A 14,044-nucleotide genomic window follows, 5' to 3' on the forward strand; every position below is an offset into this window, starting at 1 on the left:
ACGTTTGAACTCTGAAGACATCTAAAATAGTGCCTGAACACTTAATGGGCATTCAATTAATGGTTCTTCCCTTAGCCACATTCTTAGTGTCTATAGGGACTGTTAACTTTTTATTTTATTAAAAAAAAATCTGCAGTGGATCTTGTACAAGGCTGAGCATACTGAGCAGCTCAACAAATGCAGTTTCTTTCTCCATGTTGACAAGGTCTTACCTGATTGTGTCATGCACCTCTTTTCCAAGGTTCATTTGCCCCAGAGCTTGGGCAGCTGCATGTCTCACTTTCTTATTCCAGTCACTCAACATCAGCTGGATCAACTTATGTTTCATATCCTATAAATAGGTATAATAGTTAGCTACCATTTATCACCACATCAGTTTTGCATGTTCAGTCGCCAAGTCGTGTCCAAATCTTTTCGACCCTGTGGACTGTAATCTCCCAGGCTCCTCTGTCCAGGGGATTTCCCAGGCAAGAATACTGGCGTGGGTTGCCATTTCCTCCTGCAGGGGATCTTCCCTACCCAGGGATTGAACTCTTGTCTCCTGCATTGGCAGGCGGATTCTTTAACCACTGAACCACCTGGGAATCCCATTTTGTACTTGGCACTGTACTAAGTAGTTTTACCCATCACTTAATCCTCCCAAATAATCCCATACGGCAGATACTACCACTTATAGGTGACAAAATGGAGCCATAGATTTCTTACTCATGGCTAACATGTTGAGTCCTGGAGCCAGAACTCAGATCTTGGCCTGTTTTTGAAGCTCATGCTTTAAACTAACCAAACTATACTGTCAGCTGCACTTGAGACTCTTAAAATTTGAAGGTGGTACATTAGTAGGGTGACCACCTCATCCCAATTTTCCTGGGCAAGTCCTATGTACTAGACCAGCTAGGACCTTTGGCCACCCTGTGTTAGTATATCTCTCAAAGCAGAAGGGATAAAAATGACTTGGTGATTAGGTAATGTGCCCTAAGCTATTCTCCCTCCTTGAAATAGCTCCCTTTCCACCACTGATACCTGATGTTTTCCTATTCTTTTAAGATTGACCTCAAAAGCCTGTCGTCAGAGAACTCACCTCTGCCTTCTGTAAGCAATAGGAAATCCCCATAGTACTTTACAGCTACATCTGTTATAGCTGTTTACATGTAACATTTAACAGATAAGACATATCTTCGCATACCCAGTGCTAGCTACCTGCCTAACATGTAAGATGTGGTCAGAAACTGTAGGCTCACTGAATAAGTGAAAGCACTGATGGACATGTTGTTTAACCCCATCAATCTGATGTGATGCTCTCATCTTGACCCCATCCCCTGCTTGCTCTGCATGGCTTTTTACTTTCAATAGGCCATCCTGAGTGGCAAGTGCTGAGAAGGTGAATGTGCATCTGAATCAGATGTTGTTAAATGCAGATTCTGATTGAATTGACCCGGGGTGAGATTTTTGCATTTCCAGCAAATTCCCTAGTGATACCTCTGCTGCTGGTCCTGGACTTTAGCAGCAAGGTCCAGGCAGAATTAACCCAAACTAGAATGACCCAGGGATAGAACCTGGGTCTCCTGCATTGCAGGCAGATTCTTTACCGTCTGAGTCATTAAGGAAGTCCAGAATTATACTGACTATACTGAATGGCCGAGTTTTGTGCTTTCCATGTCAAAATTCAAGGGTCAAAAACAGCAGTGTTCTGGGCCATTGTGGAGTTGCCCAATGTTATGAGGAAAAGATAATGGCATATAGGAAGAAGGGGAAAAGCCCATTTGCACAGCTGAAGTTGATTTTGAAATAATGGCAAGAAGGAGGTCAGTTGAAAGCCTAAATGATGGTCAGGGTTTCCCATTCCTGGAAGTCTTTCCTTAGTAAGTCTTGCTCAGCTGTCCCACACTCCTTCACAGAACTTTAAGTTCAGCCCATACTAATGTCTCTCTGAAGAGTTTTAAGAGAGTACATTACATTTAGCTCTTGTTCTTGAATCATTTGTATATGTTGATCCTGTTACTCCAACATTAATGTCAGCTCTTTGAAAGTGGGGACTATGGTGACAGATACTTATTAAGTACCTTGATATGGAGGCAATGTCGAATTACTATAAAAAGTTTCTAAACCTTTTTTATTTTTATTCTTTGCTTATTTCACTGTAGATAGGTTAGTTTGTGGACTCCCAGCAGGCTGAGTAGCAGTCGCTTAAGTAACAGAATGATATGTTGGCATGTGAAGATAATTCTGGGTTAGGACTAAGAGGCAGCAATATGGGAACAGATCTTTTTGGTAAGAATGGGAAACTAGATAGCAGCAAAAAGTGGAAGAGCTCCTGAGCCCAGTTTTACTGAGACCTTCTGTCCTGGAAACAGAAAGAGAAGACTTACCAAACTGACATTTCCACCGATCCGGGAGAGAGCGCGGCAGGCCACAATGCGGTCTTTCCATTGACAGCTATTCAGCTCCACAGCAAGCATGGTATGTATCAGGCTCTGAGGAAATGGAAGACTTGTATCGAGATCCATAGTCACTTTTAGAGATGCTGGGACCTTAAAGAAGTTACATCCTAATCTGGCATCCAGCATGATTAATGTCACAAACACATGGATGCCTGTTGCTAGCAAAGTAGAAAGTGGGTTTACAATGGGGCCCTCTTCCATCCAAGCCAACTGATGTCAAGGAAAAAATACAGATTAGTAATCTGAACAGAAAATTCCTGGGACCTTCTTGATTTAACTGTCTTTCCCCCTAAAATGGTTTGTATATGCCTCAGTCTGAGTTTCACATTTCTACTGGAAGTAAATGCAATTGTATGTCTGTGTGGTTTTCAATGGTAAACTTCTAGCACAAGCAAATTCTGCATGTTGTAAGTTTTCTAGCATAGAGTTAGAAAGCATCTGCAGCCTACTTTCCTCACCTTTCTCAGCTAGCTGTTGTCACTTTTCCTTGTCTACACCCCACTTCACCCACACTTAGTCCAGTTTTACCTGTGCGTGAGATCATCCTACCCAACCACCTGCATTTTCTTTTTTAAATTTTTTTGTCACTGCACTTCACATGCAGGATCTTTCTCAGTTCCCAGACCAGGGGCTGAAGTGCTTCCTGCCATGGAAGCACAGCATCTTAACACTGGACCACCAGACAAGTTCCCATCTGCATTTTCAGTTCCCTACATGCACTGACCTCAGAGACCCAATTGTTCCCCCCAAACTTGGTTTTTTTCTCTGACCCTGAAATGGACACATACTGTCTTTCCACTGAGATGGCGCAGGAGCGTACAAGACTGTTGCTCGGTGTCCTCATTCTTCTTATGAAATAGCTGGTGGATGATCCTCTTAATCACAGGGTAAGTGGCAGCACCTTCCAGAGCCAGGCACTGAGCTGCAGCCCAGCTGTCCACGGTATTACCTGCCACAGTGAGGTGACAAAGGCCAGAATGGCCATCTCTTCTCCCCAGAGAGAGAGCAGCTTCTGGGTTGGTACACAAGACTGCTACTTGCCTCACTTTCCTGTACCCTCTCAGTCTGATATTCAATCTCTGATTTAAATCACATTTAAATGGGTCATATGGAGGTTGAAAGTCTTAAACTGAAAAGTCAAATCCTAAAATGTTTTTGTTGGGGAACAGAGCAGTAAGTCACTTCTGGCCTGAGTGAACAGTTAGTTGTTCCTCTCGCTGGAGACTGGGAAGTCTGGAGTGGAAGCTTTCTTAAGACAGACGAATTAAGTTGTTGAGTGTCTCTGTGCAGAAGGCCAAACTGGTCAGACAGTTGTCCTACACCCCTGCCACCATGCAAGGAGCAAGTCCGTCTTTCAGAGTAGTTAGGTATGGGAGCCTATCAACATCAGACAGAATCTTTTGCTGGTATTACACCAACAATGCATGTGGACAGTGCCTGTAAGTTAATGTGCAAAAATGGAAGCATGATGTGTTCAAGTGGGTTTTTTAATTTTTAGAATGTATTCTTTAATCTTGTTACATTATCTTTTCAATTGAAAAATCTAACAGGAAAGGGGACATGGTTTAGTCAAATGCATCTATGACACGGTTAACCCAGGTACCACTAGATGGCAGTGTACCTGTCTCGTAAAGTACTTGGTTGGAAGAAATCCTCTGAGTATCTAAAGTAAGAGCATGACGGTGGAGAGGAAGGGATTAGGAAAAGCTGATGTGAGATGTTCTTTCTTTATCCCATATTTCCAGGTCGGAAGTAACAAGGAGTTACTCACCCTTCAGAAGAACAGTCTGCATGATTTCCTGGGCAAGAGGATTATGTGACTGTATGGCATATTGGCATACTGCTGCTGCCATCCGCACATTGGCATTCTTATCACAAAGAGCAGCCATTAGCGGGGGCTGTAGAACCTCTGGCAAGTCCTGAATAGATGAGGCTTTCATCGTTTCCTTGTCTGTGATCAAAAGAGAGCCAGTAAGAGGGTGTTAGCTAGCTCCTTTGCTTTTCTCTAAAACACAGCTTTTCCCTGTAGCCACATGGGGGCCATTTCAGCCTCAGTTGCAGATGCTTACTGCTACTTAGAGTTTAGCTGAACCCCTACAATGGGTGGGATTTTAAGGCTGCCTTTTGTGGTGGATATTCCTGTTCTCACATCTTTATCATCTGGTCTCTGCAGAACTGTATTTGGGCCAAATGAATATGTTTCCTACTAGGCTATGGTGACTATCATCATGAGTTTTAGTGATGAAAATCAATTTTTGTAATTTTAGTAGTAATAGCAAATATATTTAGGTAGTGCTTTGCCACTTAGTGTTTCATATTCATTGTCCCATTCAGTCTTCTAACCCTCACTGAAGTAGGCAAGGCAGCTCACCTGAAACATGTGTTTTTCAGAAATCCTTTTAGGTTTAACTAAACAGCCTCACAAGACTATCATAGGCCATATATGCCACTAGTCTTCGGAAGGAAATGGGACAGGAGCATAGTTTGCCCACAGGGAAGCATCAGGTGTTCCTTATGGCAAGAGTTCCTGAGAATGGTTTGTCTAGCACTCTGGGGACAGCTCAGAGGCATAGACTCGACTCTGGGCATAAGTCTTATGTTCCACCAGAGTTATTATCTCTTTTATATAACAACTCCGTAGATATAATTCCAGGGTCCTCAAAGGGCCTGCCTTGATAAGTCACAGCATTGCTGGGAGCCTGGAGGACGGTACCTCCTTCAGGCATGTATGTTTCACTTGTAGTTCTTCCCAGTCCAAATGTCATTTAGCAGTCAGGGTTCATTTTCATCATAAGCTATGTGGCCTGTGAAGATAATTTCTGTCCTTACCAGGTTATCGGGGCAGCAGGTAGGCATTTAACTAAAGCTCATTTCTCAAGTAAAAGGGGAAAGTGTTGTGTTAACTTTTGTCCACAACTATCCTCCCATTTTTAGTTTGAAGTTCAGAGAGGATAAGTGACTTCCCAAGATGTGGCAGAGCTAGACTTATAGCTAAGATTTTATATAAAATTTCTCATTTGTCCTTTTTACCACCACTGTAAGCCACTATGCCTATGTTTAAAAAGGGCTAGATGAAATATGTGACTTTGAGGGGATCAGATGGAAGTCAGTTGAGTATTTCAAGAAATAATGAGTAAGATAATATTCTTTGGGAAGATGTGGGGAGGAAACAAGACAAGTCAAAATCTCAACACCCAGGAAAGGGATCAGATGAAAGGGAAAGACAAAGGTGTTTTTTGAATGTGGAGATCTAGAGATAAGATAATACCTCTTCCCACCTATGGGAGGTTTTCTCTATGCCAGGCACTAATACACATCACCCTATTTAATACTCAAGAAAATAAGCAGTTAAAAAATGTGTATGTGTGGAAGAATCACTTCCCAGGGGCTACAGTGGTAAAGAATCCTCTTGCCAATGTGGGAGATGCAGGTTCAATCCCTGGGTCGGGAAGATCCCCTGGAGTAGGAAGTGGCAACCCACTCCAGTATTCTTGCCTAGAGAATCCCTTACTGCTATGTTGAAAAAATTAAACTAAAATTTTAAATTAAAAAAATTTAAAAAATTAAATTAAAATTACTGCTATGTTGAAACATGAGTATATTATGGACAGAGGACCCTGGTGGGCTACAGTCCACAGGGTCGCAAAGAGTCAAATACGACTGAGCGCGTGTGTGGAAGCATATAGCAGGGGGGTGGGGCAGGGAAGACTCCTCAGAGGATGTGACATCTTAGCTGAAAGTTGAGGGGCATGTATAGAAGTTGATCAAGTCAAGAGAGAGAGAAGATTTCCTAGCAGAGGGAGCAGCAGATTTGAAAAGCTGGAGTTTAAATGCTCATACCTGGAACTCAGTAGACTGGAAATAAGTGAAAAGAAACCTTAAAAACTTTACAATTTTGTAGAGATAAAATTAGTCCCCACCTCTAAGAAGTTCCTTGCCTGGTAGAGATAGCAGAAAAGTAAACAGACAATTATGACAGAATGATGAATATTAGGACAGAATAATATTAGGATGCTACCAGCAGCAGAGAAGGAAAAAGTGTCAGCCCATACACAAAAGGTGGTATCTGAGAGGGCACTTGGGGGTTAGTAAGAGTCTGTGGGTTTTATGTCTTTTTAATAGCATTTTATAGTTTCTGTCATCTGAGTCCTGTGTCTTGTTAAACCAGCTCCTTGGTAGATTATAGTTCTAGCTCTTGTAGATGGGAAATGTTCCTTTTTTAACTGCTTATTGCTAGCAAAGAAAAATCCTATTGACATTCCTTTTTCAAAAGGTTATACAGCCATTGGGAAAAATGGCCAAGTTCTCAATTCATTTTACAAAACCAGTAAAAACTAAAACTTAACAAAAATAGTGTAAATAAACACTAATACTTAACAAAAATACTGTAAATAAACACAAAATTAGCAATTTCATTTACAAATATATTAAAACATTTTAAAATATGAACAAATAAAATCCAGTGGAGTAATAAGAGAATGATCCATTAGGATTTATTCTAAGATTTTAACACTAGAAATCTTTATATCCACAAATTAAAGGAGAAAAAACTAGAAAATGGCTGGTAAAATTCAACACTCATTTTTTTAATAAATAGAAAAACCTACATATATGTTGGCATGTGTTTGTAAAAGCACAGAAAGTTGTAGAATGCCAAACTAAACATTGTATACCCTGGAAATGGCATGGGGTGGGATTGGGGCTGGGAGGTGGGTTGGAAGGATCCTCTTTTTATACTCCTCTGTGTTGACTGATAATGACACTTTGTATTTATTTTGTAATAAAAAAAATTTTTATGAAGCAGAATCCATAGAATCTATTGGTCAGTTAGTTGTGGGGAGAGGAAGGATTTTGTCCAGGCTGACTCCCAAGGTCCTGACTCAAACTAGCTGGGTTATGGGGCTGCTGGTCGCCATGTGGAATGTGGGGAGGGGTCTAATGGCAAGAGTGATGAATTTAGTTTGGGACACGTTGAGTTTGAGCCTGTCAACATGCTGTCAAAAGAAGGACTAAATTGCAGTCGGGAGAAAAGTGTGTGCATATACATACGTATATACATATACTTTGGCTATTATGAATGGGATCTCTCAAGGCAGAACAATGTGAACTTGCTTGTGAACTACTAAGCATCCAAGGGTGATGAAATTAGTGCAAAAAAGCACTAGACCAGAAGTTGGGAATTTTAAACTCATCTCTGTTGCTGAGAAGTTGTGTATATTCAGGCCAGTCTCTGGGTCTTTGTTTCCATTTTGTGAAATAATCTCAGATAAGCTCCAAGGTCCCTGCCAGTTCAAAATTTCTGTGGTTCTGTGGATTGCTTATATTCTCGAGCAGTATGGTTGTGGCTCTTACCGGAGTCCCCTCGACTGATAGCAGCACGGGGCCGTTCTAAAGCAGCTGTGGCACAAGTGACGATGGCCTGGATCCGGACGTCATCATGGATGTCCACCAAGCTCTGCAGCAGGCCCTCAACAGTCTTATGGTGCCACTCGATGACTATGCCACAGGAGGAGAATTAGAAGAGGATCACTTAGGGTTAGATATTGTGCTGCTGACAGGTGACAATAAGGCACTTCCCCTAGGATGATCCAAGCAAAGCAGCTCAGAAGCATAAAGGGCCCCAGAGATGCCGCCCTGAGGAAGTTATTTCTCTGATGCTCCCTGAATCTTCTTAAGGAAGTAAGTGTTAGTCACAGTCGTGCCCAACTCTTTGCGATCCCATAGACTGCAGCCCACCAGGCTCTTCTGTCCATGAGATTTTCCAGGCAAGGATATTGGAGTAGGTTGCCATTTCCTTCTCCAGGGGATCTTCCCAATGCAGGGATCGAACCTGGGTCTCCTGCACTGCAGGCAGATTCTTTATCAACTGAGCTGAATCTTCTTCGGTATTAATAATTCTCAAACAAAACTCCTCCCAATCCCATCCTGTATTCTATTTTTTTTGTTTGTTTAAATAATTTCTTTTTTTTTTTTTTTTTTTTGGCCTCACGGCATGGCTTATGGAATCTTAATTCCCTGACCACGGGCCGAACCTGGGTCCACAGCAGTGAAAGCCTGAGTCTGAACCACTAGACCGCCGGGGAATTCCCATAAATAACTCTTTATTGTTATCATCTGGAAAATGGAACAATAAGACAGTGATTAAGGGTACTTTGCCCTCTTTATAGGGGCTTCCCAGGTGGTACTAGTGGTAAGGAATCTGCCTATCAATGCAGGAGGCACAAGAGACACATGGGTTAGATCCCAGGGTAGGGAAGGTCCCCTGGAGGCTAGCCTGGCAACCCACTCCAGTACTCCTGCATGGGAAATTCCATGGACAGAGGAGCCTGGTGGGCTAGAGTCCATGGGGTCACAAAGAGACATGACCAAACACAGCACATGAAAGTGAAAGACACTGAGTCGTGTCCGACCCTTTGCGACCCCATGGACTACACAGTCCATGGAATTATCCAGGCCAGAATACTGGGATGGGTAGCCTTTCCCTTCTCCAGAGGACCTCCCCAACCCAGGGATCAAACCCAGTTCTCCTGCATTGCGGGCAGATTCTTCACTAGCTGAGCCACAAGCATAGCAACACTTTTTATAGACATGAGCTTTTGTTTCAGTGTTCCCACCACCTGTAGGTGCTCCCTACTGGTAGTTTTTACTTGGAATCTCCTTTTCAACCCTTTTTGTTTATCTGAACCAGTTTATCTGATGGATCACCTCTTTTTTCCTGTACTAACTAAACTAGTTTTTCACTTTCTGAAAGCCAGCAGCCCTTGAGTCCTCAAATCTTGCAGTTTTCAACAGTCCTTGCTGGACCCTTCCTTTGACGCAAGCACACTATTCTGGATCTGTGAAGGCAAAGTAAATATGAGCTAATTCCAAATTTACAAATGAATTTTGGAGAGCCAATTGCAGTTTCTTTTGATCACTGCATTTCCATTGCTTGGGCAGCATATTCACTCTTTCTTTCATGCATCATGTATTGAGTGTGACATTTCAGGGGTTAGTAAGATAGGGTCTCTGCCTGTGAAGAGTTCTTGGGTAGTGAGTTTCCACAAGTTACTGATGTAGAACTTGCCCATGCAAAAAACATCCAGATAAATGCAGCTGCCATTGTATGAAAAGCTCTTACCTAGTCTAGCCTTGATGAGGCAACCAGATTTTTGTTGTTCATAAGAGAGGGATGGATTTTTCAAAGATTGAGAAATACTTGGCCAAGGTGAGAACTTCTTCCTTCACAAATCACTTCTATGTCAGGACAATCCCCCCTCTCCCCCGCCCCTGCACCCCTCCTTCACTCACTTAGAGCCCAGGCCACCTTCCATTCCTGCAGCATCCTTCGCAGGACCACTAGTTCCCAAGACACATTCTCCTTCAGTGACTCTGCTTGCTTCTTCAGTTTCCTGGTCTTCACGGACACGTCCTTCTCACCCACCTTCAGCAGCAGATCCTTGGCCGGTGTGGGCAAAGCTATCCAGCGCATGGCTCCTTTCACAGGCTTGCAAGCTGTGCGGGGCGACAGTATGAGGTATTATGCCCATTGCCCTGGGCCTGTGTTCCCAGCCAGCATCACATGCCTATTCCTAGCTAGCACCAATGCAAAACAAAACCGTCAAGAGCCAGCTTTCCTGATTATGTAGAAAACTGGTACAAGTCCCATTGGGAGTCATGCGAGGTGGTGACTACAGACATGATAAAGCCATGATGATGGGTGGAGAAAGGTAGTGAAGAAAAGATAAGGTACATACAAACCTTTATATATGTTTAAGAAATCTTTAGGACCATAAATATATGTAACAAGATTTGCTCATAAAATTCAATATTTGATATATTGCCATTAAAAGTAGGATATAATTGGCCTTTAATTCCTAATTTATTGTTTCCTTTCTAGTGTTCTTAATTTGGGAGGAGGAGTGGGATTATAAACTACTAAGGGTTTACAAGCAAACACCCTCTTCTAACAACACAAGAGATGACTCTACACATGAACATCACCAGATGGTCAATACTGAAATCAGATTGATTACATTCCTTACAGCCAAAAATGGAGAAGCTCTATACAGTCAGTAAAAACAAGACTGGGAGCTGACTGTGGCTCAGATCATGAACTCTTTATTGCAAAATTCAAGAACTGAAGAAAGTAAGGAGACCACTAGATCATTCAGGTATGACCTAAATCAAATCCCTTACGATTATACAGTGGAAGTGACAAATAGATTCAAGGGATTAGATCTGATAGAGTGCCTGAAGATCTATGAACAGAGGTTCGTGACATTGTACAGGAGGCAGTGATCAAGACCATACCCAAGAAAAAGAAATGCAAAAAAGCAAAATGGTTGTCTGATGAGGCCTTACAAATAGCTGAGAAAAGAAGAGATGCTAAAGGCAAAGGAGAAAAGGAAAGATATACCCATTTGAATGCAGAGTTCCAAAGAATAGCAAGGAGAGCTAATAAAGCCCTTCTCAGTGATCAATGCAAAGAAATAGAGTAAAACAACAGAATGGGAAATACTAGAGATCTCTTCAAGAAAATTAGAGATACCAAGGGAATATTTCATGCAAAGATGGGCACAATAAAGGACAGAAAAGGTATGGACCTAACAGAAGCAGAAGATATTAAGAAGAGGTGGCAAGAATACACGGAAGAACTATACAAAAAAGATCTTCATGACCCAGATAATCATGATGGTGTGATCACTCACCTAGAGCCAGACATCCTGGAATGTGAAGTCAAGTGGGCCTTAGGAAGCATCACTACGAACAAAGCTAGTGGAGATGATGGAATTCCAGTTGAGCTATTTCAAATCCTGAAAGATGATGCTGTGAAAGTGCTGCACTCAATATGTCAGCAAATTTGGAAAACTCAGCAGTGGCCACAGGACTGGAAAACGCACTTTCATTCCAATCCCAAAGAAAGGCGATGTCAAAGAATGTTCAAACTACTGCACAATTGCACTCATCTCACACGCTAGCAAAGTAATGCTCAAAATTCTTCAAGCAAGGCTTCAACAGTACATGAACCAAGATCTTCCAGATGTTCAAGCTGGTTTTAGAAAAGACAGAGGAACCAGAGATCAAATTTCCAACATCTGTTGGATCATCAAAAAAGCAAGAGAGTTCCAGAAAAACATCTACTTCTGCTTTATTGACTATGCTAAAGCCTTTGACTGTGTGGATCACAACAAACTGTGGAAAATTCTTCAAGAGATGGGAATACCAGACCACCTGAACTGCCTCCTGAGAAATTTGTATGCAGCCCAAGAAGGAACAGTGAGAACTGGACATGGAACAACAGACTGGTTCCAAATTGGGAAAGGAGTACATCAAGGCTGTATACTGTCACCCTGTTTATTTAACTTCTGTGCAGAGTACATCATGTGAAATGCCAGGCTGGATGAAGCCCAAGCTGGAACCAAGATTTCTGGGAAAAATATCAATATCCTCAGGTATGCAGATGACACCACCCTAATGGCAGAAAGCAAATAAGAAAGCAAAAAAGAGTCTCCTGTAAAAAAGTTGGCTTAAAACTCAACATTCAGAAAGTTAAGATCATGGTTTCATGGAAAATAGATGGAGAAACAATAGAAACTGTGAGGGACTATTTTCTTAGGCTCCAAAATCACTGCAGATGGTGACTGAAGCCATGAAATTAAAAGATGCTTGCTCTTTGGAAGAAAAGCTATGACCAACCTAGACAGCATATTAAAAAGCAGAAACATTACTTTGCTGACCAAGGTCCATCTAGTCAAAGCTATGGTTTTTCCAGTAAGTCATGTATGGATGTGAGAGTTGGACTATAAAGAAAGCTGAGTGCTGAAGAATTGATGCTTTTGAACTGTGGTGTTGGAGAAGACTCTTCAGAGTCCCTTGAACTGCAAGGGGATCAAAGCAGTCAATCCTAAAGGAAAGCAGTCAATCCCAAAGGAAATCAGTCCTGAATATTCATTGGAAGGACTGATGCTGAAGCTGAAACTTCAGTACTTTGACTACTTGATGCAAAGGGCTGACTCATTAGAAAAGACCCTGATGCTGGGAAAGATTGAAGGCAGGAAGAGAAGGGGACGACAGAGGATGAGATGGTTGGATGGCATCACTGACTTGATGCATATGAGTTTGAGCAAGATTTGGGAGTTGGTGATGGACAGGGAAGACTGGTATGCTGCAGTCATGGGGTTGCAAAGAGTCAGACACGACTGAACTGACTGAATGGAAGGGTTTACAAGTGCCTTGCTGTAGGATTGATTAGTATCTCAGTTTTTGCAGCATGTCGGATCCCCAAACTTGGATGGAACCTGTGCCCCCTGCAATAGAAGCATGGAGTCTTGACCACTGGACCACCAAGAAAGTCCTTAGTGTCTCAGTTTTAATGAGGCAGCTGTAACCCTGGAAGGTGACTTGCCAAGACCCAATCCAAGGCTTTGCTACATGCTTTCTTCACCACTTAGTAATGGTAGCCCTCAACAAGAAGGAGGGTGTATGTGTGAGTCTGGTGAAAACTGCCTACACCTGCCGTCATTAGTGCCTCTCTACTCTTGTGGCTGTTTCCTGTAAAGCCAGGCAACACTAGAGACAGATTAGGGGCCGGTGGGAAAAAGAATGGGTCACTACTACTGCTAGTTCCTGCATACAGGGGGCCCATCTGAAGAGACATTGCAAAGAAAAGGATCAGGAGCAATGGAGATATAGTCTCTTGGAGAATGGGCACTTTTTGTTTCAGAAGTTGATTTCTTAATTAACTCCTTTCCCTTTTCCTTACCTAATATACAGAATGAAGAATGATATACTCATGAAATAGAAATTTAAAACACCAGTCGACGCTAGGGCCTGAAGCAGGTATGGGCCTGAGAATGGAGTGGGAGGGGAGAGTGCCACATCAGAGGTACTGCCTTTGAAACTGTTAAGCCAGGATCTGTCTTGTTAGTAATTCCTGGCCCTAAACTGATTGGTTATACTTAAGTTCTGTCTAATTTCAGCTGTATGGGCCACAGAGGCTTTTCCTTGTTACAGTTAGTATCTTATAATTTTATGAGATGATTCTTAGTTAGTTGGGAGGGACTCCCCGAGATGCTGATGGTGTCCCCACGTGTGGAACAGGGACCTTAAAGAAATAAGCCCACTTCCATCTTTACTCCCATCATCAGTATCAGCTTCCTGCTTACTTGATTCAGGAACTGGCTGAGAAGTCCATCTCTCTGGGGTTTCAGGGAAGACCTTAGATAACTGCTTGATGTATCGATTGAGATTTTCCAGGAGAATTTGGTCTCTCTTTGCACCAATCTGGTGGACGATCTGGACTTCATCTGTGAACAGATAAAGAAATAATGAGTCCTTAGAACCCCCTCCTCCTCTCTTCCTGGGTTTTTTGTCACCAGGATCAGACCGAATTTCATTTCCCCAGAAAAATCCATTTAAAAAACCAAATCAAATACAGAATGATCTCATTTCATATGAAGTTTTAAAATGCTAAATGAAAATTATTGCATATTGATATGTACTTGGATGACAAACTATAAATAAAAGCAAGGTAGTGGGTATGTCTGGTTAATGGGGAAGATGGAGAAAGGCTTCAGCAAGAAGCACACAGGAGACCCAGTTCCCTTTTGCCCTACTCTAGCCTC

General features: G+C 42.3%; 1 protein-coding gene across 2 annotated transcripts in view; it reads right to left on the bottom strand.

Moving 5' to 3' along the window:
- The window catches only part of HEATR4 (HEAT repeat containing 4), a 46,375-nt gene that overhangs the window by 24,341 nt on the left and 7,990 nt on the right, over positions 1-14,044 (bottom strand). For both annotated transcript variants that reach the window (XM_020911213.2, XM_020911214.2), the window contains exons 4-10: positions 13,586-13,726; positions 9,729-9,932; positions 7,791-7,934; positions 4,210-4,389; positions 3,227-3,387; positions 2,367-2,471; positions 213-331 (exon numbers count right to left, since the gene is read on the bottom strand). In XM_020911213.2, the coding sequence (XP_020766872.2) occupies positions 213-331; positions 2,367-2,471; positions 3,227-3,387; positions 4,210-4,389; positions 7,791-7,934; positions 9,729-9,932; positions 13,586-13,726 (1,054 nt within the window). The remainder of the gene's footprint in view (positions 1-212; positions 332-2,366; positions 2,472-3,226; positions 3,388-4,209; positions 4,390-7,790; positions 7,935-9,728; positions 9,933-13,585; positions 13,727-14,044) is intronic.

This window comes from Odocoileus virginianus, chromosome 6 (genome assembly GCF_023699985.2).
Source record: "Odocoileus virginianus isolate 20LAN1187 ecotype Illinois chromosome 6, Ovbor_1.2, whole genome shotgun sequence".
NCBI classification, from domain to species: Eukaryota; Metazoa; Chordata; class Mammalia; order Artiodactyla; family Cervidae; genus Odocoileus; species Odocoileus virginianus.